This window comes from Diadema setosum, chromosome 18 (genome assembly GCF_964275005.1).
Source record: "Diadema setosum chromosome 18, eeDiaSeto1, whole genome shotgun sequence".
NCBI lineage: Eukaryota > Metazoa > Echinodermata > Echinoidea > Diadematoida > Diadematidae > Diadema > Diadema setosum.
Window position 1 is genome coordinate 34,555,686 of NC_092702.1, and position 27,155 is coordinate 34,582,840.

General features: G+C 39.2%; 1 protein-coding gene across 1 annotated transcript; it reads left to right on the forward strand.

The window, feature by feature from the left end:
• Window positions 1-26,362, forward strand: LOC140242040 (E3 ubiquitin-protein ligase RNF4-like). Its single transcript, XM_072321790.1, has 6 exons — window positions 1-62; window positions 1,597-1,765; window positions 2,703-2,855; window positions 4,643-4,787; window positions 5,535-5,652; window positions 25,432-26,362. The coding sequence occupies exons 1-6, from the start codon at window positions 54-56 to the stop codon at window positions 25,579-25,581; spliced, it is 744 nt and encodes a 247-aa protein (XP_072177891.1). The 5' UTR covers window positions 1-53; the 3' UTR covers window positions 25,582-26,362.
• Window positions 26,363-27,155: the final 793 nt, after the last annotated feature.

Here is a 27,155-nt window from a genome sequence, read left to right on the forward strand (position 1 = left end):
AGGAAGTGTTCAGCCGAAGGAAGAATCCAGCGGCTCTCAGCAATTTTGTTACGATGGAGAGGGTATGTTCGTTTTAAAAGTTTATATTTCATTACATAGAAGCACGACTTACCACATTACTTCTAGAGTACTAGATAGATCATAGTGCACTGTGTGATTTCTTTTAAAAAACATTTTCGGACCACCTGATTGCCTGATTGACAGCGATCAGAAAATTGACGTAAAATGAATGAAGTGAAGGAATGAATGAAGGCAAGTGACTAGTGTCGTGCTAGTGTACAATAGTTGCAAATTGCACTGTAGTAGATTGCAATGTCTTCAGCATGTTAGCAGTGTGGTACAACAATTCATTCCTCATCTGCTGAATGATCTTTCAAGTTTTCTGAGCCTTGCTGAGGTCCCATTTAGATAGCAGAATAGTCTAACCGACTGCATACTTGCCAACATTTCCATTTGAGAAAGCGGTAGAATCCAGGATACCTATTTTATGCGAGCAGCACTAGCTTGAATGCTAATGAAATCTTTCAAAAGCGGTAGTCTACCGCCAAATGCGTTAGAGTTGGCAAGTATGCGACTGTTAGAAAATAAACTTTGGTCAAGATATGGTTGGTAATGAAATTAGAATATCCATGCCATGCATTACTTTTTGCTCATGACCAGTCAACTGATGCTACAAGTTGCAAATGTTAAATAAATATTAATAGGGTGTCTACTTGCATGTAACGCAAACAACAATCAGACAATAGGCCTATATCAAATATTGATATAGAGCTACTACATATAATGCAATTATTAATATACAGTTCGACCTTGATTATCCGGCCCCCTTTTATCCGGAAATCTCTATTATCCGGACGCGTTCACGCAGTGAAGGACTTTTTTTTTTTTTTCCATCCAAAAATTGAGAAAAAACAGTGACTTTCATGGATCTATTTCACTAGGTATTTCATAAGATGTGCATTATAGGTTTCTCAATATCTAATGAGGTAAAACATGTATGATTTTCACATGAAGATCCCTAGGCCTACATTATTTTTGTGAAGAAGGGACTACAATTTTGCGCAGGCTAGCATAGATTACACCACCGTTGCGGGGTATGCTGCCTGCCTAGCTGCCAGTGCACTGGGACGGCAGCTTGGACGGCAGCTATATACATTAACATTGTGTCTCCCATATCCGGCCAATTCGCTTATCTGGATGAGTGCCGGTCCCGACATGGCCGGATAATCGAGGTTAAACTGTATTAAATATTATAATATCAACTAGAGTTTGCAAAAATCTTCAAGATCCAAACTTAACACAGACAGTCGCATGCAAAGATAGCTTTCACTCAGACTGATGACCACCGTATGGCGTATTACAAATCCACTTTGGATTATCCAATTGTTGTGCATGCAGAAAGAGAGGGGAACAGTTTGAAAGTTTTGTCTCAGAATTTTTGTAGGATTCATGAGGTACCTTTCCATCATAAATGTGTAAACGTATTGTAAAATGTGATATCACTTTGATAGTGACCATTCTGCATGTAGATTCCATCTATTTGTAGGAGACAGTATATGTGGTACATATTCTTTATGTGGTCTCTGTAATTTGCAGCCACTACCATTCACGAGAAAGCGTCGGCACTCGTCTCGCCAGGGCGCCAGCACGAGCCAGGATGAGGAAGAACAGCCCCCTCGCTCGCGGCTACGGACCGTAAGGGCTGCCTCACGGACAAGCTCTAGCTCCATTGAAATCGTGGACGTTCAACCAGATAATTCAGATGGTAAAAATGCTCTAGGTGCAATGGCAGACCCTCTCTTTGTATGACAGACCACAGACATGCAATACAGTGAAATCTGTGATGTTTTAATGCATGTAGCACACACTGAGTGCTAGTCCATGCATTGTTGGTGAATGCAGAAATACTGTTTAAGTTTAACATTAGATCTTGAGAATACTCAGATTTTATCATTAGATGTCATATAAATAGGAAGTGCTCTCTATCAAGTTTGTAATTTGTTGTTGTTGTGGGGTTTTTTTTCCAAGGGGGTGGGGGGGGGGGGAGGAGGTATGTATAGGATACAACAGGGCAGCTCATCAATTTTTTCACAAGGGCTTCAATTTGTTCTTTGGTGAAATGACATCTGACTTTCTTTTGTAACCAGCCATTGGACTGGTAAACTATCATTTCGACTGTTCTTACAGACTTTTGACATCTCTCTCTTTAATTAGCCATGTGCCTGACTAAAAGGCACACAAACTTTCATTTTTCATTTACATGTGTATTCATTTGAGGTAAAAAAAAAAATGATTGTATTGAAATAGTACTATTGTTTTTGTTTTTGTTTTTTTCTTTGTAGGTTTGTTTCAAATATACCTGGAATAATGCCTAGTTTGCATGTTTGGCTTTTATGTTAGATTTGTGCAGTCCCTATTGCATGAAGAATGGCAGCTGAATTTTGTTTGCATACATCAGGTCATGAAATATACTGTTGGTATTGAAATTTGATCTTATCTGTCGTACATGCCACAGATTTCAGATTGGTGTATGTATATATTTAGAGACCATGCCACATGAAGTGTACAGAGGTAACATTCTTCACTTGAAAATCACTTTTTTTTCTCACCTATTTTCACCCATCCTCATCTTCTCATACTGGTGAAGGTTTTGCTCGGTTTTATATCTGTGTGCATTATATTTCTCATTCTTGTCTGCACAGTAACCATTGACCTGTCTACGCCGGTGTCCGTATGCGTTGTGGACTTGACAGACGAGCAGGAAACAGCACGGAACCCGGGCTTGAGACGCGCGATCCCAGAGGACGTGGTGGATCTGACAGACATCCCAGACAACCAGACACAGACAGACAGAGGTAGCTCATAACGCACACAAAATGTGTGTGATAATTAGTTGTCGTATTTCTGAGCATCTTGTAACATGCTCAATTCTCCCTAATGCATATTACTGTAAATATTCTGTTGCGAGCAGTCGGGTATGTACAATAAGTGCAGCAGGGTGTAAATGCAGTAACCGTATCTAATTTTTTTTCCTTTCTATCATGACTAAAACATTGTCACTTCACAATAGAAATGCATTTTCAGAGCATATAACTGATATTTCTTTTCCCTTCATGTAACAATTGGTGAGAAAATCTTCAAAACTATGGTAGTTTGGAGATAGATTGTTCCATGTTTTTTGCGTACAATCAAATAAAGCTCATGCTGTGCACCGGCACAGTGTTGTCAACACATTGTTTCAGAAATTGAATAGCGCCACTGCCGTTTGAGTTTTTACAGTTATATGCGATAGGGAGAATTGAGATCACATCCTAGTTTGATAGCGTCAGCATGCCTCAATAGCTCAGAGTACACCGCAGTGCTTTGTTGGAATAGAGTTCATGTGTCATAGCTTGTGCTTACTGTAGAATATATATATTCCACTATGGTCTTGTATTGCGCAAATTTCACAAGTCAAGTGATATTTACTAAGATGGACAACCTACCAAAATATTGCCTCCTGACACCCATGTGCAATGTGTATTGTCTCTGAGGTTAAAAAATGCTGATTTTGCTTCCTTAATAGGGATGGTACTTTAATCCCATTCCTGTGGATCTCAGTTGCAAAATTTACTGTTCTTGAAATCGTCTGGAGTTGCAAACTGTTGTGCTCTTGGAATATATCATGGTGTAAACAGTACTCCTTTGTCCCCTGCTTCATTCCATTTATATTCCTTCTCATCATTTCTGGAGAGTTGGAATTCAATATTCTGTCTGTTTGAAGAAGCTTTTCTCTTCTGACTGCTTGTGTTACTTTCAAATCAGACATGGCATGCTAGTGTACTTTGAAAGCATGTTGAGGATTTTTGCTGTTAGTCTGCTTCTCTTTTGATGCAAAAAAGTAGCCAGCATTGTATGTTGTTGCTTCACTGTAATGATGAAGTGCATCTATAAATTTTCCTTGTGCAACCAGTTTTTAATTCCAATCCCAATCCATTTTTAGTCCTGTTTTAATAATCAGCTCTGAATTACAAATGCCAGTGTTACACTTTTCTGCACAATACCAACAAGATGCTGTATGAACTTGAGTAATTTCTTACAGTGTAATGACCTATCACCTTTCGGCAGTAAACCAGAGAAAATGGTGATAGCTGCAAGTGTGGCTACCACATATTTTTTTTTTCTTTTTCAAGACACCATTGTTTGTAGTCATAGCCCAATTTGCTTTAATTTTTCATACTAATAGCTAGTTCAGAATTGTCCAGTATCTAATCCAGTTATGTGTTCCGGAATGGCTCATAATTGTCTCTCCTCCTGCAGTTGGCTTTTTGTTTGTTTAGAATGGTATCATTTTCATTTCAAAATTGAATTAATGCATTGCTATAGATATCACATTTTGCCATGTAAACTTGGAAAAGCCCCCAGTTCTGTACTTTATTTTCTCAACCTAGTACATTGTAGTTTGGGGGAATTTCTTTTTACCCATTCCATGATAAATCATGGATTTGAGAAACTACAAAAATGACATCATGTTAATGGTTATTCATTGGTACACATATCTAAGTACACATACTTAAACTTTATCAATAATTCATCAGTTAATGGATGTACAAAGATTAGCTGTTTTTGTGACTTTTCTCCAACCTTGTCTAACATTGAAAAGCGCCCCCAAGGCGGAGGAGTAGGAGAGGGCGACCAGCGAGGAACTCACAGCGCTCCAGCATCATCCCCATCCTCAGCGACGATAGCGATGAGGAGAATGACATCATGGTCCTCCCCGAGATCAACATCTGCAATAGCTACCGGAGGTACGACACCACTGCACTAGCTTGGCTCCTGAAGATGCTCAGTTGTTTTCACATTCGTTAAAGGTCACCATTAATTAGGAAAGCATGCCATGGTTTATGGCCCCCAAATTCTGAGTCTTTGCTGTGGAGTAGAAGCCATGTGACATGGCACGATCATGATGTTATCATATCATAATACACCATGTCACAACAGATATTTTAAAGATTGTGAAAATCCTTCACCCAAAAGAATGAAAATGACTTCCCCACAATAATGTTTAGTTCTTGTTCTACTCTCTCATCATCATCATCGTCCAGTTTTAATCCAGGTTTGTCCCCAATAGCAGGGGTGGTCGGATTTTCCTCACTCTCACAGCAAGTGCTCCCACACCTTCCGGCAATTCCGCCTGATTTAGGTGGTCTTCCTTTGTCAAGCAAACCTTCCCAAGCTCCTCTTCCAACTGTTTCTTCCATGTCTTCTCCAGTAGTCCTTGCTTTTGTGGCTCATTCACTTTAAACTCTGGCACTTTCCTCAGAATACGATGATCATCAGTCCTCAACACATAACAAACATGACTTGTTCTATAAAAATTAAATAATTCTTGCGTCAAGTTGTTTGTATTTATTTTTGTCAATCATACGAATTTGCCTTGAATTTAAATTTACCTTGAAGTGCCATGTTGTGTCTTGGCAAGTTTCTGACTTGTTTTGCTCTCTCTTTTGGGTTTATATCTGATTCCTTGTAAATTGTTCCTGTTTTGTTCTCAGGCAAAGGGAGGAAGGGACACTTAATAACACAGATGCTGCTCACTTAAGACACAATGGAACCACCACACCCAACAAAAGAGCCATCACGTGTCCGATTTGCATGGAAGACGAAAACTCGGTGAGACAGCATCCTTTTCCCTCCCTTTCAAATCTTTCCCTTTCTGCCTGGCATATGATGTGGTTTTTGGTACACTGAGGTACCAAATAGATATCCACCTTTTTGTTGAATTAATTCATATCTTTGAGACGTAATTACGGTTTATTATTGATTAAAAAAAAAAGAAGTAATAACAGGGCTGAATTGGCATTGGTGTCATTATTGATAACTGCCAAAATTTGGCCGCCATGATGGCAGTATGTATCTGAAGAGCATGAGATGGCACTACACACTGGCGTAACCCGGGAATGACAGTACCCCGGGGTATTGCGTGGTGCATCATATACCATCACCAGCTTGTATAATCTCCATACTACTATACCGTTCACCAGAGGTAATTCTATCACTATAACTAAATTTCCCTTTTTCAGATTCTTTTGTTGATGCTTTTGTCTAACTGATGTGATTTTGTTTGTGTACAGGTATTTTTTTTGTGTGTGTGTTTTTGTGGGTTTTTTTTTTTGCTTGAAAGTGGCAAGAATCTTGCGACCATGTATGTTAGTGGCTTTGCTTTACGGGTTGATGCAAATCACATCAGTGTTTTGAAGCTGACATTCATTGAGTATACAGATTACAAAAAAAACCAAAAAACATCTGAAACCAAATATGTATGACAAAGTGCTCTTAAAGAATGATTAAGAAGGCACAAGTTACCCCATGAATCTGTCTAGACTGAGTGAATTGATTCGCTAGGTTTTAGTTGTCATCAAAGTTATGTCATGGCCTGCTCTTCTTCTCTTGGATTTGTTCAGTCAGAGAAGTAGTACGACCAATTATGTACCCATAGTTGTAAAGTTAGCAAGCCCACTAAGGGGTAACAATGTGCCTCAGTCCTACAGGAAGTCCATATTGACACAATAGGGATTAGGGGATCAGATAATCTCTATTTACTGACAATTACAGTCAACTTCGGATACCTCGAATTCGTAGGGACTGAAGAAAATGGTTCGAGGTACGTGAAATTCGAGGTACGCGAAATTCGAGGTACGCGTACGTACGTCGAATTTTCTTCGACTTATCCGACGTTTATCGATGTTCAACATGGTATCTGTTATAGTGCCTACCGATTGTTTGCATGCTTGTCAATTGGAATTGAATCGACTTTTATGTGAATGAATTGAATGAAAATCGGAATTGAAATCAAAATGTCAGAAATGAAGATTTTGGTGGCCCTATCGCGCCACCAAAAAAAGTCGGATGTTTGCCTTTACTTTTGAAAATGAACAGCGGTAACAATCGGCTCCGTAAGATACTAAAATAAATGTCGGATGTTTGCTCATACTTTTGGAAATGAAAAACGATACGACTCAGCTCCGTATGGTGCTAAAACTAACGTCAGATATTTGATTTTGCGTTCGGAAATGATTAAGGACAACATTCGGCTCCGGAAGACGCTGAAATAAATGTCGAATATTTGCTTTGACGTTCGGAAATGAAAATCAATATTCAACTCCGTACGATGGTTAGATAAGTGTCGGATGTTTCCTCATACTTTAGAAAGGAAATAACAATAACATTCGGCTCCGGAAGATGCTGAAATAAATGTCAGATGATCGCTTTTATGTTCGGAAAATCCAGTAACATTCTGCTCCATACGATGCTATAAAATAGCTGTCTGATGTTTGCTTTTAAATTTCGAAATGAATAACAGTAACATTCAGCTGCGTTCAATGGTAAAATTAATGTTTGATGTTTGCTTTGACGTTCGGAAATGAGTAACAATAACATTCAACTCCTTACGATGATAAAATAAATGCTGGATGTTTGCTTTTACGATCGAAAGTAAATGGCAATAACATTCAGCTCCGGAAGATGCTAAAATACATATTGCTTTTACGTTTGGCATGTTTGAAAGTGAATAGCAGTAATATTCTGCCCCGTATGATACTAAAAAAAGTATTGGATATTTGCTATTACATTTCGAAATGAATAACGGTAATATTCAGCTACGTTTGATGGTAAAATAAACGTCTGATGTCAGCTTCGACGTTCAAAAATGAAAAACAGTAACATTCGGCTCCGTACGATGATAAAATAATATTGTCAGAATGATTCATTTAACTTTCGGAAGTGGACAGCAGTAAAATTCGGCTCCGTACGATGATAAAATAAATGTCGTATGTTTGAAATGAATAACGGTAATATTCTGCTTCGTACGATGCAAAAATAAATGACAGATTGTTGCTTTTACATTTGGAAATGATTGACAGTATTAATCCGCTCAGTTAGATGCTGAAACAAGTAGCGGATGTTTGCTTTCACGTTTGGAAATGGATAAGGATAGCATTCAGCTCCGTAAGATGCTAAAATGAATGTCGGTTGTTTGCTTTTACATTTAGAAATGATTAACGGTAATATTCGGCTCCGTAAGGTGCTAACAGACTAATAAATGTTGGATGATTGTTTTTACAATAAGAGATGAATAACGGTAACTTTCGACTCTTTACAATGCTAAAACAAATGTCGGATGCTAACAGATGTCGGCAAATGCTCCCACTTTTTCATTTCAAACGTAAGTTTTGACCTAAATTTTTAGGCATCAACTTAAAAACATAAAAACTTAAAAAACTTAACATAAAACACAAAATAAGATGATTGGATTTTCTAATTTTTATTTCGAGTAAATTCGACCACCAAAAAATAGAAATCAGTGATACTGGTGGCCCAATAAAAGTTAGTGTGGAGCCCTGTCTATTATTCTATTCTTTATTATGCTCGGCCTATACTTCCACATCATATTCCACAATATTTTCATAATCGTATTGCTGGAAAAAAAAAATCAGTGATTGCGTTCTCGGGGAAGAATAAATGAAACATACTTCGTGAAAGGCAAAAAAAAAAAAGTTTAAAAAAGGGCACTACGCAGGAGATCGATGTTTGGACAGTGGACCGTGATTAATGCCAAAGATATAACTGTCAACACCCAACACCTGTCCTACGCAGGTGCGCCACGACGGTTTAGAAATCTACGCGCGCGGTATGACTATCATGATCAAGAATTAAAACACAGTGGTTAAAGAAAAGAAGATGATGGGCAGAGCATAGTGCTATCGTAAGCACTCCATTGGCAAGGGTGCTATGTGCATACCGTGTACGTATGTAGGTAGGTGTTGGGGATTTTTCTTGTCAGCTGTGTACCGGGTATTTCTTTGGGCGCGCGATTGTTCTGGTCGGGAATATTTACAGTCGAGTGTGAAAAGATTTGTGACGTCTTCTTCGCTGTCCACGCGCGCTTAATCGGAGATGCTGAGTGATGTTGCAATTCGATTCGAGCTACATGCTGGGAAAAACAATAAGTTAATTAAGATCGGGACAGTAGATTTCACTTCGAGGTAACCGAACTTCGAGTTATTTCTTCGAGCTACGCGAATTTTAATACACGGAAACTCCATAGGAACAATCGGGACTTTCATTTTGCTCCCGAGGTAAGTGATATTCGGCTTATCCGACGTCGAGGTATCCGAAGTTGACTGTAGTTTCCAGACATCCTTGCCACTTGGCGAAGAAAGCACTCCAGTGTGTGTGCGCCAGTCGGTGACCAAAGCACATTATGGTTTAACTAGCCTTTATGAGTGTCACAAGGGTGTTAACCGCAGTAGATCACTATGACAAAAAGAGTGCAGAAGTGACTCTTTCGAATTAGATGACATGTTTATTATATGTTTATGAAGCAGAAGGGAAAGATACTTGAGGGAGCTGCCACATACGGTGTATGATTCTTTTAAATCAATTGCAAGTGGCATACAAATCATACAGAGACACAACCAAGAGTACAATTATTGCATTTAAGGTCAGATAAAAAAAAAAAAAATGCATGGCCTATTCATTAAAAAACAAACCAGCAACAAAGGTGCAGTATGAATGCATTTTGAGTGCAAATGTTAATTTGATCCCATTAACCTGTTGAGGACGAGTCTGGAGTTGTAGCAAAATCAGCTCATCCTCAACGGGTTAAGGATTTGAGAAGGTAACATGGAAAACAACACAACCTGTGAGGTTACAGTCCCAGCATACAGTTAGCAGGCCCATACACAGTTCACTAGCCTTAGTGGGCTGGCTAACTTCACAACTTGGTCAGGGTGTTGGATGGATTCCTGAATGCTCAGTACTCATGATAACTAATGATATGATTATTATTTTCCTTGCATATGCCTGTATATATGTGTGTGTGTCTGTCTGTGTGTCTGTCTGTGTTTCTGTCTTTCTGTCTTTCTGTCTGTCTGTCTGTATGTGAATGCCCTCACATGCGTTTTATACATTAATATTCATTTTAAAAGTTCATGAAAAGTTCACCCCCCTAAAAAAAAGAGAAAGAAGAAGAAGATAAAATTGGTGGAATGTTGAAAGCTTCATCACATTGGAACATTGGAACAATAATAGGAAAGGTAAAGAAAATAAGAATGTCAATATGAATATGAAAATAATAAAGTACGAGTGATAATAGCCTGCCGGTAATGCAATGTGAATACTGCCATCTATTGTTTAGTTGCACCCGGTGTCATTTGTCTGTCTGGCCATTGGAGTAACATCCTAATCATGCAGGCTGCATACAATGTAGTTTACACTGTCCCAAAATGGTTCTATGTTTTTGTTACAGTACATTGAAGAACATTCAGAAACAATTGCACCAGCTAACAACAAACAAATGTTATGGGGGGGGGGGGTAAACTCCTGTGCCATCAATATATGTACATGGGAGGGAATGAGGGAATTTAAAATAAAAAAAATGTAGTCTGTACATACCTTGAGTGAAACATGAATGCTGCCATCTGTTGTTCAGATGATACTAGTGTCTGCTTTTCAAAGCATGGACATAAAACCTACAATGATCCATGTACCCAGAGAACAGTCATGTGCAAGCTGAGGAGCTTGTGTAAATGATTGACCAACACACAAACACACACACACAGACACACTGACAGACAGAAGGACAATACCTTTCACTTGTCACAAGCTCTCCAAGTTGGTCTTGGTCAAGTGACTCCTCACCAGAAAATTTGATGGCTTTATCAGGTGCCAAAGGAGGGCATCTCCTCTTGTTATACCTTGGAGTGTGGTGCACCCACGATAGGAATGGAATAGTGGTCCAGGTCAAGTGGTTAATAGAAGTGGGACATGTATGAAACTGGGTCATGTGTAACTTAAGGTCGTTTGGTCATTCTTGATAGTGGGCCATAGATTGTGTGATATTGGGTCATGCAGCATCAAACCAAAAATGGGCCACATATCGTCACTGGGGTGACAAGACCTTTTATGTACGAAATGTCAAATGTTCAGGAGAGCAAAAAAACATGGCAGCCATAGCACTATATCAAATGGGATAGTTTTTCCTTTGACATGCCGTGGTGGCTTTGTTTTTGGGGTAGGACAGCTAGGATTTGGACAGGATATTACTTAACTGATTATGTGACCATTAATCCATAAAAAGTCATTTTTACCAAAATTTGAGATACAAGGTCTTGTCACCCCAGCAACAATATGCCAAATGTCAATCCAATTGCTGTAGTGTGTTTGGCATTAGGTCTGTTGTGCTTGACTAATGAACTCGGGGCATGGTAGATCCAGTGTGTCAAAATGAGTGAGATAAACTAAATAGATACCAAACATATATGAGTGAGATAAACTAAACAGATACCATACACGTGCAAAGAAATCTAATTCCAACAACATAATGCATGGTATTGATTATAAACTTGTGATTCACTGATATGCACTTTTGAACAATAATAGTATTTGATGTTCCATACCTAATGTGTGTGGTGTATGGTGGTAACTTGGCTGGATTGCTTGCCAGGGAGAAGAATGAGTGTGCTGTAGGTTCAGGTTTGATCCCACTGACTGCAGTTCTAAAACATTCTCAGCGCTATGGTAGAAAAGTACAATTCATGATTACAAAAAAAAAACAATGACATACAACTTATGTGTGTATACCAATGTAGTGGCAAAAGAATTCATGCTTTGTTTTTTGTTTTGTTTTGTTTGTTTGTTTGTTTGTTGTTTGTTTGTGTGTTTGCTTGCTTTTGCTATGGTCCCAAGCGTAATGGCCCTATGGCTCTGTGGCAGAATGACTAGTGTGGCAAGAACAGCAAACATGGTATTAGTTCACATTTTTTTGGATTAATGTAACATCATATTCGAGGGAGGATCCAACAGCTTTTCATCATACTTAATGTTACAAAATGTGTTTCAGAATTTTGTGAATGTTATAAAATGTGTTTCAGAATTTTGTGATATTGTCTTGTAGATCATGTATGATTTCATCATTTAGTCACATCAGATCATTAGAAGGTGTACATTACATAAATTTAATTGACGATTTAGGCAAAAATGACATGTCTTGACCATACAGTCAGACCTTAAATTTGGCAAAAAAAATATAATTTTGCCAAAGCTTTCATTACAGTTACACAAACCTGGAACACTTATGCTCACGTTCTATATTTGTAGGGAAAAGGATAATTGTGTTTTGAGTTGCTTAAAATTATATATGTGTAAAGAAATCTGTTTTGTAGTGAGATACATAAATTCATTTTTTCTCCTCTACATTGACACTCTGGCCACTTTTAACCCATTGAGGACAGGCTAATTTTGCTACAACATGCATTTTCCATAGACACTTGCCTGAGTATACTCAGGACTTGTCCTCAACGGGTTAAAGAGCCAGTCCTAGAGACTGGTTCAGTGAGTAATTGAGGACACAATTGAGCAGGCAAATGCAGTGTTTTGAGAGTTGATAAAGGTATTTTGGTCCTTTGTTTCCATTATAGCCATATGTCTTGAGATAACAATGTAGAATGTACTAATCTGTTAAAAAAAGAAAAAAATGGAATCGGAGTAGTGCTGCAAAAGAAGTTATTACTTCAACAAAACAAAAACTGTTTGTAAATTTTTGAGAGCAAAATCTTCCTTAAGTTTGAGCTTCTGAGTATCATGTTATGTAACATGGCATGTTGATAGCAGCTCAAAATAGGACGCCCTCTGTTGATCACAGTAGGGGAGCTTCTCCTTTGTCTAGTGTCACATTCATGGGAAGTCTATGTCACGTCTCAACTGATGAGCATGGGATGGGATGGAATGGGATGGCACATCGCAAGTGTCAAGAGGAGAAGGCGCAGAATTTCTTGAGTTCCTGTCTGAAATAGACGTGCCTGACACCACGCTCAATCACGACACCAGCCCGGAGCCATCTTTTAGCTGTCTTGCCTTGGCACTCTGCCCCCTTCCTCCCGTGTAGACTCTCGTCTGGCACGAAGTCCCCAAGGTGTGAAGTGAACTATGGTCGAAGCCATCCTGGTACGACATTCCGACATTCCAGGGAGTGATATGTTGTCAATTATGAGGGAAGATGCGTTCATGCAGCAGGAAATTCTGAGGGATAGGCGTTCGGCGTAACCATGCTGTACGAGCCCATTTTCTATGGGATATCCTTCCACTGCATGCAGAAATGCTGAATGTAATTGACATATTTAGCCACCTTTTAATATATGTCCTTCAGTCTCCAATTGAGATAACAGTAACATAAGAAAGATTTGGCATAGTCATGCAAAGTAGTATTATGCCATTGTAATGAGTGAAAAAAGGATTCAAAATTGTGAAATGCTCTGGCTTGGAAAACCAGGGTTAGACTTTGTGTTTCGAATCTACTGACAGTGCCTCAGCTTGTAGCAGCATGGAGAAGCATTTAGCATGAACATAAGACGTGTGGGCACAGCCTTGGTTAATGTTAATTTCAGACACATGTGTTACAGCTGATAATACGATTCTATATGGTCACTGTGGTCATTGCTGAAGTAATTTCATGCCTGGACACCACCGGCTCAGCTTTGTACGAGCACTAATCTTATCCGAGCATGCCCCAAGCATCACCTAAAATTCTGGTATTCTGGGTACACACAGGACTGCTTTAGCTGAAGCATGAAATTAATATTCATCGCGAAGGCCTAGATCTCATGTTGAACATGACTCGCATCACTCCGTGATGCTGCCCTCGTCTGGCAAATTAAGACCAATGGACGCCTGGTGTCGGATCGCTTTATTCCCACCCCGGCCTACATGCTCCGAGGCGGGTAAGCCAAGGTGTTACAATGGAGGGGCTGCATCCTGGGACCCATCAATCAATCTGTCGCAGAGTCAGTCTCATCAGCGGCACTTTGGGGAACAGGTCTGGAGGGTGTGGGAGGCAGGAGAGATGTCATGGCCTTCGTCAAGTCTGGACCAGGGAATGGTTGGGAGGTGACAAGTGCGAATGGAAGCAAAGGTCAAGGTTACATCCTACAGTAATCCTTCTCTACTTGCCAAGACAGCTAACTGGTTAGAGGTGCAGGCAAGGTACAAGCAAGATATTTTTACAGTCACTGTCAATAACATTGGGGCTATCTTTTCTTCTCCTTTTTTTTTTTTAAAGTGAGATACTGTATACCTTACGCAAACCCTTCCAACATACATTGTAGATGCAAAGGGGCTTCAGCAGAAGGCTCTTGACTTATTATATTCAAACTAAGAAAATGAATTGTGACAATATTTTGGAGATTTCTTTTTTTTTTTTTGTTATGTAGATGTGAACCTGAAAGGCATGTTTACTACAAGCCCCCTTTGCTGGATGAATATTATGATTGATACCATTTGTTCTTAAATGTCATCTGCTTTTGTGCATAATTATTACCAGGAACTTGGAAGTTGTTGACTGTGTTTGGCATGCGAATTAAGCTCTGCAATGAAGTCTATGTTCACTTTTTCTTTGAAACAGAATCTACACAAAATATTTAATGTGTGGGACTTAAACACATCATTTGACATTCAAGTCATTTAACCTTGAACTGCTTTTAGCTTAGCTCAAATGATGTAGTAGGTACATCAGATGGAGAAGTGTATTCTTATCACCAGCTCATCTTGCTTCCAGCAACATGGAAGCTGACATCTGCAGATACTGCTTAAACTATCAGATGGTTTTGTCGTCTTGTTAAGAGATGATGCTATGACACATGTATGGGTTGAATTTATTGTGATGTCAAAACATCATAACGTGTCAACGTACTTAGTAAAGTATGTAAGTAATGTTGTTTTTGTCATTTGTTCAGGTGAAAAACAGTATGAATAGCATATACCCAGCACCAGGGTTATTTTCTTGTTGAATGAATGTTCTAGTCTACATGACATGGAATTCATGGGATATGAGACCTTTTACTCTAAAAGTTTCAATTTTCGTGGTGTTGACTTCTTTTCTTTTTTTTGCGCATTTTGCACAACCAGAAGCTAGTGCAAAAATAAAAGCGTGCAAATATCTTTGCTTTGTAATGTATGTACCACTATTAAATGTCTTGATTCCACAGAATTCAAAACACATAAAATTCATCTTACCCAGTCCAGGGCGAAAAATTACTCATGCTAAAATATCCACTCTTACAGTAGTCGCACATTCAAGCTGACGACATATGTGAGCAATCAAGAGTAGAATCAGCACAGAGTTCCCCCCCCCCCTTTATGGACAGCAGTCATCCCACTGTAGTTGTGGATGCACTATTTACCATCTAAACATCGCAATCCTTCCCCCACAGTATGCTGGTATAGTGACAGGGAGGCGTGTGAACATGCAAGTATGTGTACAATATCAGTGGGAGCACTTAGCGTAATCTTCCGTCAAAAGCTGATGATGTGACAAACGAATGACAGTGCTGCAGCAAGATACACTGGTGCAGTGCAGTGAGAGAGGCCCACAATGCAATTTTCATTTTGAACCATTTTACACAACATTTTGTTTCCAAACCGTTAATAACTTTATGTTAATGTAGAAGATTAAAGAGGAATGAAACAAGAACTTAAGCATTCAATTTTGCTCTATATGTACATGTAACACCACCTTTAAATGAGTGCTTATACGTTCTAGGATATGATTTTTACGTTAGTCCTTTTTCAGACAGTTAATTGTATACTTTCTTGTATGATCTTTCTTTGGGGGTATAAAGTCTGATTTCTCATAATGTATTTCAATTACCATTAAAATTAGCACACATACAGCACAGATGCATGTATGCAGACAGATACAATCCAGCTTTAATGCTTACACTTCTAGCATTAGTGTGGACAGAAGGGGTAACTGCCCGACCAGGTTGTCATTGAATGGGCTCGCTATTTACATTGCATTAAGACAGATTTGCCTGATCCCCCTGGCTTGACCAACATCTGACGACTTCAATCAGGCCGTGTCAGGCTAGCTTGCAGGCAGCGGGCAGGCAGGCGGCGGGCGGTTGCTATGAAAGTCTCTTAGTCAGAACACTGTGTGCATGCACAATTTCTTGCTTGGTATTCAAGCCCAGTCACCCTTGTCTTACTCAAGCCTGGATTAGTCTTCATTTACCAGGCTTTTGCTGCTTGTCCACGGGAGACTGTGGTTTTCTTGAACTTGGTACATTTTTAACCTGTTGAAGACTCGTTCCCCCCCCCCCCCCCCCTTACTCGGGCAGATGCCAATGGGAAATATGTGATATAGCAGAATCAGCTCATCTTCAGTAGGTTTAAAGTTGTTGAATGTGTCTTCACTTGGCACATTCTTTATGTTGTTGTCATGGGAACTGCTTGACTGACTTTGTTTAAAAGTGTGCAGGATACACTGTACAGGCTTGCTCTCTGGATTTTGTATGATTTTTTTTTCTTTTGTGTGGAATACTTCAGTTAGGAATTAAAGGACAAAAGAAAGTGAACCCAAATGCTTTCGCTTCTGAAGATCCATAGGTTAGAGCGATGGACCAATGGATATTGGGAATATGTTTGTGATTTTGAAGTCACAAGTCATAGGGGAAAATCACATTGCTAGTAAGCATGATATTATACATTGTATTACAATATGCATTGACTCTGATTGAACTAGTGCTCTCTGATAAGTTAGTTGCTGTGTTTAATCTTATATAGATCAGGTAAAGATTCTGTAGTGTAGCAATTATTCAATAATTTAAGAAATACAACATGGAATTTTAGCAAATGTTATGTTATAATTTTGCACCCGTCTGAGAACTGTATTTTACCTTTATCACTGAGCCACGATGTCTCCTCATCCACAGCAGCTCCTCATCAGGTCAATGGATGCATGACTTGGGATGAATCTTGGATGGATTTTTATGCCTCCGTCACAAAGTTTCGCAGCAGGCATTATCTTTTTCTTGAACATTGATGTCAAATTCTTTTTTTGTGCTTTTCTTTTGTGGTCTGATCAGTCTAATCTCTACCTTTAAGCTCCAGTATGTCGCCAGCCTTTCAGTACGTGTGTCATCTGTTTACTCTATTTTTGCTTGATGGGATTCTTGATCCCCTGCATGTAGCTGTAACCCAAAACCTTTTTATGACATACAGCCTCATGTCAGAATGGGTGTGATTGCCGTATTATATTAGGAGCAGGGATTTGATGTGCCATCATATAAACAGTCAGAATTGGATTTTGTAATAAAGGCTGGGGGAAGTAGATATGTCCCATTTCATTCAAGTTGTATGAACATCTTCGTGGTGGGGGCCTTTAGCAGTATATTCTCTATTTTGTCTTACCGCAATTTCCTGATGAAGTCACAGACATCGAAGAGCAAAAAACAACAAACAAGCAAAAAATGTATGTAAGGCGATTAGGTTGAAAGGCAGGAAATTTAATGTTTAGAATACATCATTAATTTGATATCCTAACTACTTTTTGTGTGAAACAAGAAACTTAATTCTTAAAGCATGTTATTTCAAGCTGATTTTTTCTCAAAATTGTGCACACTTAATCGCCAGCTTTCTTACTGTTTCTTTGTTAACTTTTAGGGCATAAAGTGAAAAAGAAATAGCGTATTGACAGCAGTAACATCAGAGATATTTTTCAAGCTAAAATCAGAAAATGTATGTGGCAACTTTATCAGGCTTTAACAGTGACACATCCCACATCCATTAGCTCAGAGAAAGCTTGCAAACTGCAGACTAGTTGTGTGTCTACAGTAGATAACCATATTCACAATTAACCACTTTTCAGCAATTATAAGTTCCCTTGTAACTGACAGTTGCATGCATAGTCTGTGTGTCAGCGTGATTTCAAGTAAAAATGTCAGACTTATCAACTAAGAATTGAGGGAAAGTTGACCTTTGACTTTAATACATGCGATGTACTGTATATGCCAAATATTTCCCGAGGTTTTTATTTTCGCGAATTTCGCAAGTCAGGTGCTATTCGCGAAATTAAAGACACGCAAAAATATTGACTCTGATCCCAATGTTAATGTGACGTACGCGTGTACACTTCTCCGTTCAATACAGGCCTCCACGATCGCGAATTTAACCACTTGCGAAATTGTCGGGAAGTCCCGATTTGCGAAAATTTAGATTCGCAAAATATATGACGTATACAGTATACTGGTAATTTGAAAGTCTCCAATATTTGTTTTAAATCTTTGCATACAGTGTATTTGGATGGTATCATGCTATTAAAGTTGTATGCCTGTTTTAATCCATTAGACATACAAGATCTGCACCCTTTCTGTACCGTTATATGCTTTGCCATTCTTCTGTCAGAAATGAAATTAACTTAAAGGGTGTGTACAGTTCTGGTCGAGGTGAAGATTTAGCTTTTAACGTTTTGTGAGATATTCAGAAACCACTCTATGAGATGTCAAAGAGCATGCAGTTCTAAGGGGTATCAAAAGTTTATTCGATGAAAATCGGTTTTGAAATGGCTGAGATATCCAAAAACAAAGTGAAACAAAGAGATACTAATAAAGTTGGGGCATGTCGCCTTTTATTATTAGCACTTTTTTGGATATCTCAGCCATTTGAAAACCAATTTTCATCAAATAAATGTTGAATCCTTCTTGAAATTACATGCTCTTTCATATTTCATAAGAGGCTTTTCATTATCTCACTTAGGAATGTTCAAAACATGAATCCCTACCTCAACCAGTACTGTACAGTCCCTTTAAGGTGGTAAGCCTGTAAAAAGCAGTCCAGAGTCAAATATAACCATTCCATACAAGGGCTGCTTTTTTTTATAAAAAGCATATAGATGTATGCAATGGAAGTACACATAGTTTTGAAAACATCCCTGTGTGGTTGAAGATGGGGAGCTCCAAGCACATCAACAGATGCCTCTGTCCACAGTCTCACTCCAGTGTATCACATTGGCTGCTGACACATTTCCATCAACCCCACATTTGTCAGTCGTCCCATTTGCCCGTCCCTTCCTTGTCTTCCACTCCTCACTATACCCTTGCCGCTCCCCCACCCCCACCCCTGTCCCCCTTTCCTCTCCTCTTCCCCCACCTCCTCCATTAAGGCATCCCAGTCTTCTTTTGCTGGTTACATGGTTATGTGTTTCTTGGCCCGGCCCCGGGTATTCAGAAGGGCATAGCAGCTGTGTCCCAGGTGCTACCCAAACCACAACCCCAAGAAGGAGAAGACGGATTATCCCAAATAGATTTCTCCTTGAAGTAGTGGACATGCATGCCATGATGGAGCCAAGTTCTGATTGCTCCTCCCCTCAACCCATCCTCCCCTCTCCCCCCCCCCCCCCCACCAAAAAAAAAAAAAAAAAAAGATAGTATGGAAAATACTAAAAGAAGGGAGATGAAGGAGTTGTTGTGCTGGGCTGGTTTTGGAATGAAGGTAGCTACGATGCCAGTAAGTCTGCATTCTTGTCTAGAGAATGAGGTCATGACAATTAGAGAATGTTTCCACTTGGTCTCCGAGTCCTGGATTCAAAGTGGACAGGGTTGCTTTCCTACTACATGTACTGTGCTATTCGTCCGATGTTCACATCAGCAGTAGATATGGAAAGGGGGGATGTGGTGGAATGAGGTACTTTCCCAGAACTTTGTGAAATATCATTTTGATATTGTGGGAGGTATGCAACATGAATGAATCGATGCATTATATTGTCATCATTTTATATTGAACAAATATTTGCTTTATCTTGAAAGTTTTGCATTAGGTCATAATCTGACAAAATAATAGCGCACAGGATCACCTTTCAATGCTCATGGCGCTTCAAAATCATTGCAGTCATATCGTTAAAATTATGTGTTTTAGTTACCGATATTAGAGTATCAAATTCAAGATTATCAAATGATATCAATTGAATCTTTGACAGTCAACAAAGATAGGATGGGCATCATGATGTATGAAGAAGAAATCTTTCAGCTGGGCTAGTTGAACCCTTTTTTGAGAAAAGGAAATTGGAGACTTAGCCCAGAGATTTGGTTTGAATTCAGTGACACAAAGTTTGTTTTGACTGTCATTCAGTGGTGGTCTTCATCCAAGCTACATCCAGCCCTTGAATGCTCATCATACAGTTCTCTTGACCTTGGGGACTTGAAGCACCGTGTTTACGTCGAATATCACACCCAATAGTACATGTGATATACCTCAATAGCTTAGCCGTGAATGACGGATCGGTCTTTGGCGGGTCAAGCCCTCTTTCACTGCAGTCAAGACCTGACAACGTCCGTCAAAAAAAGAATAGTCGCTGTACCCCCTTCTCGTCCCCTGCACTTTGTCAACCTCCGGGACCCGAGTTCAAAGTAAATCATTCTCCAATCGGCTCGTGTAATCGCAGCGCGGCCAGTCAGATCAAAGTACCGTCTGGCCGGCTTATGGTGCGGCATAGGTGTGCAAATTAGATTGTGGCTTGTCGTCGGGCTGTCTCGCTTCACACACGAGAAAGTGTGACATTCTCGGCAAATGTCAGCATGGCAGGGCAACGCTAGGAGTAGGAAGAGAGAGACACCAACAGAGAGAGAGAGACGGAAACAGAGAGAGAGAGAGGGGGGGAGAGAAGGACTGAGAGAGGGATAGATAGAATGTAGGGGAATAGATCATACATGTAGGTAGATAGAGAGAGAAAGGTAGATTGATGAGTCACAGAAAGGAAGAGAGAGATAGGAAAAGGTAGAAATAATAATTTCAAAGGTTCAGCTCAGGATTGCAGATTGACTTAGAGAGGAGCTTTTTTCATTGATTATTCATGCTGTTAACCGGTTAAGGACGAGTCCCGAGTATACTCGGGCAAGTGTCTGTAAGAAATGCATCTTGTAGCAGAATCAGCTCGTCCTCAATGGGTTAAGGTCCCTAAAACATCTGTTTTTGTGACTGGAAGCTGTTCTTGTAGATAGTCATCAATACAGGTATTAAAGCCATGAGCTTGTTTGTTATGAAGCATCACCTTTATGTGTTGTGTTGTCATGTTATTTCCTCATCTTAGCGTTTAATCAGTTTCACTTCATTGGAACTTTACACCTGCTTGGAATCATTTGTTGATAATGAGCAACAGATAGGGCTCAAATCTAGCTGACTTTAAGATCATCAGGTTTCCCTTTAAATCAGTATATTTCCCTTTAAATCAGTCAACTTGACTTGCTGAAAATGTTTTGGACTGAAGTTAAGATATTTGCTGACACATGCTACAGAATGTTGTAGCCGGAGGAGAACATTACATTCCACATGTGCAAAAGCATTTTAAGAATAAGTAAATTGATGGAATTAAAGATCCTAACAATTTGAATGTTGTTCATCTAACAAAGCACACAGTTAGCCTCTTTAAAGCCTTATTGGTCTTGTGAGTGTAATATGGAGTTTGTAAGTTTCCACACATCTTGAAGCTAACATTTACTAATATCTAATGAAAGGCATTTTGTCCATGACTCTGCTTTTGCTATGTCAAGAAGTTAATATCCTTTCACATTCTCTACAGCGAGGTGATTAGATTCCTTTGGGCAAATTTATTGTATGTAGGCCTTTCCCTTTTCTTTGAGGAAAAATGACAGAATACATGCATGTGATGTGATGTGATGTGAACATGACTAGGAAAACAATCAAATGTCACCTGAGAATGACGTGATATATGCCTGATATTCAACAGCCCGAAGACATAAAACATCGCAAACACATCGCAGTCTGACTCATGGCTATAGCTGGATATTAAGATTGATAATAATGAAAAAAAAAAAAAAAGTGATGGTGGAAGGGTGCAGCTGCCTGATTTGTAGTTCAGAAGCTCAAGGGAGGTGAGTAAAATAAATAGGGAGCAATTTTTAATCACTATGTGTGTTTTTGTTTTTAGCGATGTCCTGTGACATCAAAAGAACAAGACTTCCACTGAGTAACATGTATGTAGCCAGAGTTGAGAAAAGTGTGTGTGTGTAGGGGGGGGGGGAATGTTAACAAGCTAATCATTTAACACTTGCATGTCCCCGCTACTGTGCAAGTAATGGAAGTTTGTGGAATTAAATGGCTTACGACAGGTACAGGTGATGATTAAAAAGCATCACTTCTAGTCACTTCACTCTCTCTCTCTAGCATCACTGGAAGGTTTGCCTTCATCCATCAACCACAAAAAAATGACACTCCCCCTCCTCCTCTCTCACCTGTGCTCGGCCCTACAGAGTTGCCAATTTAGAGATCAGAGGGGAGTGGGTTCACGTCCAGAAGAGAACTGTAGTTAACACAACATGTCAAGTAGACCGTGCAAAAAACTTGACCAGCATGAGGCTGGACGTGAAATCCTACTGTTTTCACTCGAATGAAAGTGTTGACCTTTCAGATTCATACTGATTTGTAATCTTTTCTCGCCCCCAGTGGCTGTCCATGTTTCCCCCGACTGTGAAGTACTTGTCACTCTAGGTCTTACATAACATGAGAATAACCTCAGGTGCAATTTCAAGAATGTAGACATGCGAGGAGCTTGCGTCAGATATCTGTCAAATTCCATTTCCGTTGAAATATTGGGCAACAGATTCATATCTCATATCAGCATTGCGCACAACTCATCTTCTAGCATAGAGCAGTTCTTGTATGAACAGATCTGGGTGCTTTATCGTAGTTGAGATACATTTTTGTTTCAATACAACTGCAAAGAAAACAAGAAAAGCTACATGTACACATTAAAGGGTGTGTACAGTTCTGGTCGAGGTGAGGATTTTAGCTTGTAACGTTTTACGAGATATTCAGAAACCACTCTATGAGATGTCAAAGAGCATGCAATTCTAAGGGGTATCAAAAGTTTATTTGATGAAAATTTGTTTTGAAATGGCTGAGATATCCAAAAACAAGGTGAAACAAAGAGATCCTAATAAAAGGCGTGGCCTGTCGCCTTTTATTATTATCACTTTTTTTGATATCTCAGCCATTTGAAAAACCAATTTTCATCAAATAAACGTTGAATCCTTCTTGAAATTAATGCTCTTTCATATTTCATGAGAGGTTTCTCATTATCTCACTTACAAATGTTCAAAACATGAATCCCCACCTCAACCAGTACTGTACAGTTCCTTTAAGAAGTTAAATCTTTGTAGGTAGATGATTATAAGCCTCAGCAGTACCTGCAATTCATTTCTGAGGATACAGATACAGTAAGTTTAAAGAAGGATTAATCACTTCTGAACCAGATTTTTGTATCTCTATGTTCGGCAAAGTAATTGAAATGAAGTAAATTTTTGACAAAGTATGAAATGAGCGAGGATGGCAATTATGATATCATGTAATATTATTGGATATGGTTTATTACTAAATTGGTATAATGTAATGATAATGTTGCTCAAAGATGGAAAACAAAGGTGTGAGTATGATTTCATTTTTGTTTCACTTACTACATGTTTTTTTCTTTTTTTCATCTGGATGTCATGAAAGTCTAAGTCTACCTGACAAATTGTGAATAGCAATTGCTTATGGTACATCAAAATATAGTCAAGAAGTTCTAATAGTTTTATTTTATGCTTACTATTGCATCAATTGGCATTGTATTTGAGGCAAAGATTTTCAATAATATTGAGACTGCACACAAGCTCTACACACTTCTGTACAAGGATTTAGACATGTTCTACATGCCCTAATAGGCTCTTCCTGTAGTAACGTACTCGCTAGATATCTTCATTCAAGACACATTACTCTTTATTCCTTATTTATTTGGAAGAAATGAGACAACTACAGCTATCGATATGATTGCCTCACATTTGGGGGCATGATGACCTTTAGCCTTTTGATAGCCTTTAAAAAGAAAAGAGAAAAGGGGTGTGTGCCATTTCTGGCAAAAAGCCATTGCAAAGAAATATTGCCTTGAATCAGTTATGTGATTAGCCTATTTTGACAACCTAAAGTGGACATGCTCTTAAAGGGTCTCTCATCACATATTAAACAGCTACAAAGTGTATGTCCCCTTTAATGCCGTAGATGGCAAGGGACCGTTCTCTGTCATGAGTCAGTATTCATCGTGACATAACCTTGGGCATGAATCAACCTGCACTTCCAAGAGTGCACGTAATAGGAAAAACATTTGATGCATTTCTTGTGAGCATGCCACTTTCTTTGGAGACATACAAAAGTGCAAGTTGAACATTGCTACAATTGTAGTTTTGCTTAAAGTGTCAAATTTACATTTTTAGTGCCAACTGACATGGTCATAGTGCATATAATCACATCATTCTTGTAATATATCAACATTGTCAGATGTAGAATTAAAGAGGAGTTTCTGTTCAATCAGGCCTTTAGTGCTTTTGTCTTCGGTTGAATTTTGTATGGTGTTCCTGTATGCAGCTGGCTATCAGCATACAATGAAATTCAAACTATTGTTGTTATATGGCTCAGCGTAATTATGGTCATGCACTCTTTTTTTTTTTTACTTTTTTTTGACTCGTTGAGAGAAAAAGAAAATGTGATTTTACCATGTCTCGAGTAACACTAAAGCAATCAATGTGAGATGCTGATGGTTCACTCAATCTGTAACGTCAGTAACTTGCCCTCCAAATTTTTATCCATCACTTTGTACCTTGTACACTTCACACCACAAACCACAAACATCCATCAGCGTAACCCCTCTACACCTCCCTACTCTAATGAGCATGGGGGTGCTCTGTGTACCTTCCCCACAAACACTGCTTAACCCCACACCTCGGTTGAAGAGTGGTGCAGTCCTTGTCTGTCACCACTTACAGATGGGAGCGGCGATCAGCTCGCATGTTGCTGAAAATTTGGCCAAGCATCATCAGCAGATTTCATAGTCCCCTATCTTGTATGCCTGTTACTCAAATGTATACAGAATCTTCCAATGTTACTTTCCGAAGAAACACAGGCAGGCGCTGGAGGTTGATTATGTTCCTCACCTGGCAAATACAGAGTACCCTTCCCAAACTTTGGCTGAACAGTTTTTCGTGCCTGTGTGCATGTGTGGTTGAACTGCTACATGATGCAGGGGAACGCCATACAACATGACTCAGGTGTGAGGAGTTTGTGATACCAGGCGACTAATACCTGATACTCTAAAGAGAGAAAGGGATGGGGAAGAAAGTAATACATTATGGGGTAGTGTACTCATTTTTTATCCCCTCCCCTATATCTACCAGCTTCAACTGATAATGCTGTTGGTAGTTACCATGGACCTACGGTAGTTACAAACCCATTCACAGTTAGCACATGTCATAATTGATCACGATTTTTGTATCTTTTTAAATAGACATGTGCATCCAAGACTACCCATTTAATTCACAGTTTTCTTTTAAGACAAAGATGAATGGTCTCAACAAATTGAAATCATGAATGTTTGATTGCTGCAAGTTTGTGAGTACAGTGAATGAAAGCAGATGATAAAACTATTTCCCAACCCATAATACACTTGAACATGAAAGATTAAAGGAGTAAAATGACAATTTACCAGATATTTTTTTACAGGAAGGAGGAACTGATGTTGTAATTTCATCTGTTTATTTACCATTTCATTTTTCTCTTTCTTTTTTCTTTTATTTTCAGATAAGGAACAACGGCCACCACCTGATGTCGACGAACTGCGGCCATGTCTTCTGCCGGCCCTGCATCCGTGCCAGCATCCAGTCGCAGCACCGGTGCCCGACCTGCCGCAAGAAGCTCACGATACGACAGATACACCCCATCTTCCTATGACACTTGCGGGCATCCTCCGTGTCGACACTAGTACTGCATCTCAGATAGTGCTGCTCACCGACACCACCCCACACCACCATCATAGTCACTATATGTGTGTGGATGAGTCATGCTCCTTGAGATGGCTGTGCTAGGAGTTTCAGACTGTCACGTAATATTATTTTTTTCATAGTTCTTTTGTGTCAAGCTCAAGGCCCTGCCCCGTCTTCACTCTTTGCCAAGGATTTGTGCAGTACTGTTGGGTCGTCTTTGATGGCGCCTTGAGGGAGAAATCATGCTGCCTTTGTCCTGGGATCTCGAGCTGCCCTCGATCTAGGACTCAGATAGTACAGCCTGTGTCAAAGTCTATATCGACAAGGTATCAGAAACCTGTGTTTTTGTTTGTTTTCCTTCCTCCTAAAATAGTATATCAAGGAGGTACCTAAGTGAGATTTACAGATGTAATATTCAGGCTCATCAACATGTCTTTTTAGTAGCCCGTCCACTTATCAGTTGCACATTTGAATATAATGTAATTAATGTGAAAAGAAATGCCTTCAGAGGTGCTAGTGACATAGTTATACACAAGGTACTGTATACCCTTTCACGGCTTTATTTGCTTCTGCCTCAAAGTGTCCCTGAGGCACCATTTACATACATTGTAAATGGGGTGGGCAATGCTTTGTGGTATTAATGCTATGAATCCTGTGGACATTTATCTTTGCGTGAGCTAATCACTAGGAAAGCCATCACTTTCAGCATTGAAGAGACACCATTTACATTGTCTGGGCTTTTACTACTTTTATTTATGTGTAGTTAATTGTAAACTGTTATAACAAAAATATGTTGTACTGAAGTTAGCCAAGAGAAAGTGGAGTTTCTCATGTAAGGATGAGAATGTTTCCCCAATCAAGGACAAAGAGAGATCTTGTCAAAGGCATTCGTGGATATGTCCTTGTCCAGAATCCAGTTGAACCTCGTTATAATGAGCTGTGTGGGACCACTTAAATTTCCTCATTATATCGAGTATCTCATTTTATCAGGGATGAAAAGAAAAGAATATCAAAGGACTGGGAACTGGAAAATAACCTTGTTAATTCAAGTTTCTCACTATGTTCTAACATGGTTCTACTGTATGAACAGTATGCCATTATGGTTGAGTCATATTCATATGCTGTAAAACGAGGAATGTTCGTGTGCATTTTAATTTCGCGAAAATTTCATGCCGCGAAAAAGGCCATCAGCTCCAATTTGTGAAAATTTTGTGCCGCGAATATATCATGTTTTACAGTATTGTTTTAGAGATGTGCATGGCAAATGATGCATCATATCAATCTATACCAATCCATTTGATGGTGTAATGATTGTATCCTGTGATGCTAGATTTATATGCATTGCTAAGTTTTCCCTTTATTTTCTTGTCATATTCCATGTTCATGTGGAATTTTCATATACTACATTATTTTGATTAGATTTGATAAAGTCTGTACATCATTCCCCTCATCTTTCTCATTTGTTGTTTGTGACTTTTATTTGTATATTGTCCAAGACAGATTGGGGGCAAAAAAAGAATATACATATATACATGTATAGGC

Excerpts from the sequence above, each read along its gene's own strand:
- LOC140242040 (XM_072321790.1), top strand. Across the intron at positions 1,766-2,702 it reads TCAACCAGATAATTCAGATG|TAACCATTGACCTGTCTACG; the intron begins GTAAAAATGCTC and ends TTGTCTGCACAG. Across the intron at positions 5,653-25,431 it reads GCATGGAAGACGAAAACTCG|ATAAGGAACAACGGCCACCA; the intron begins GTGAGACAGCAT and ends TTTTATTTTCAG.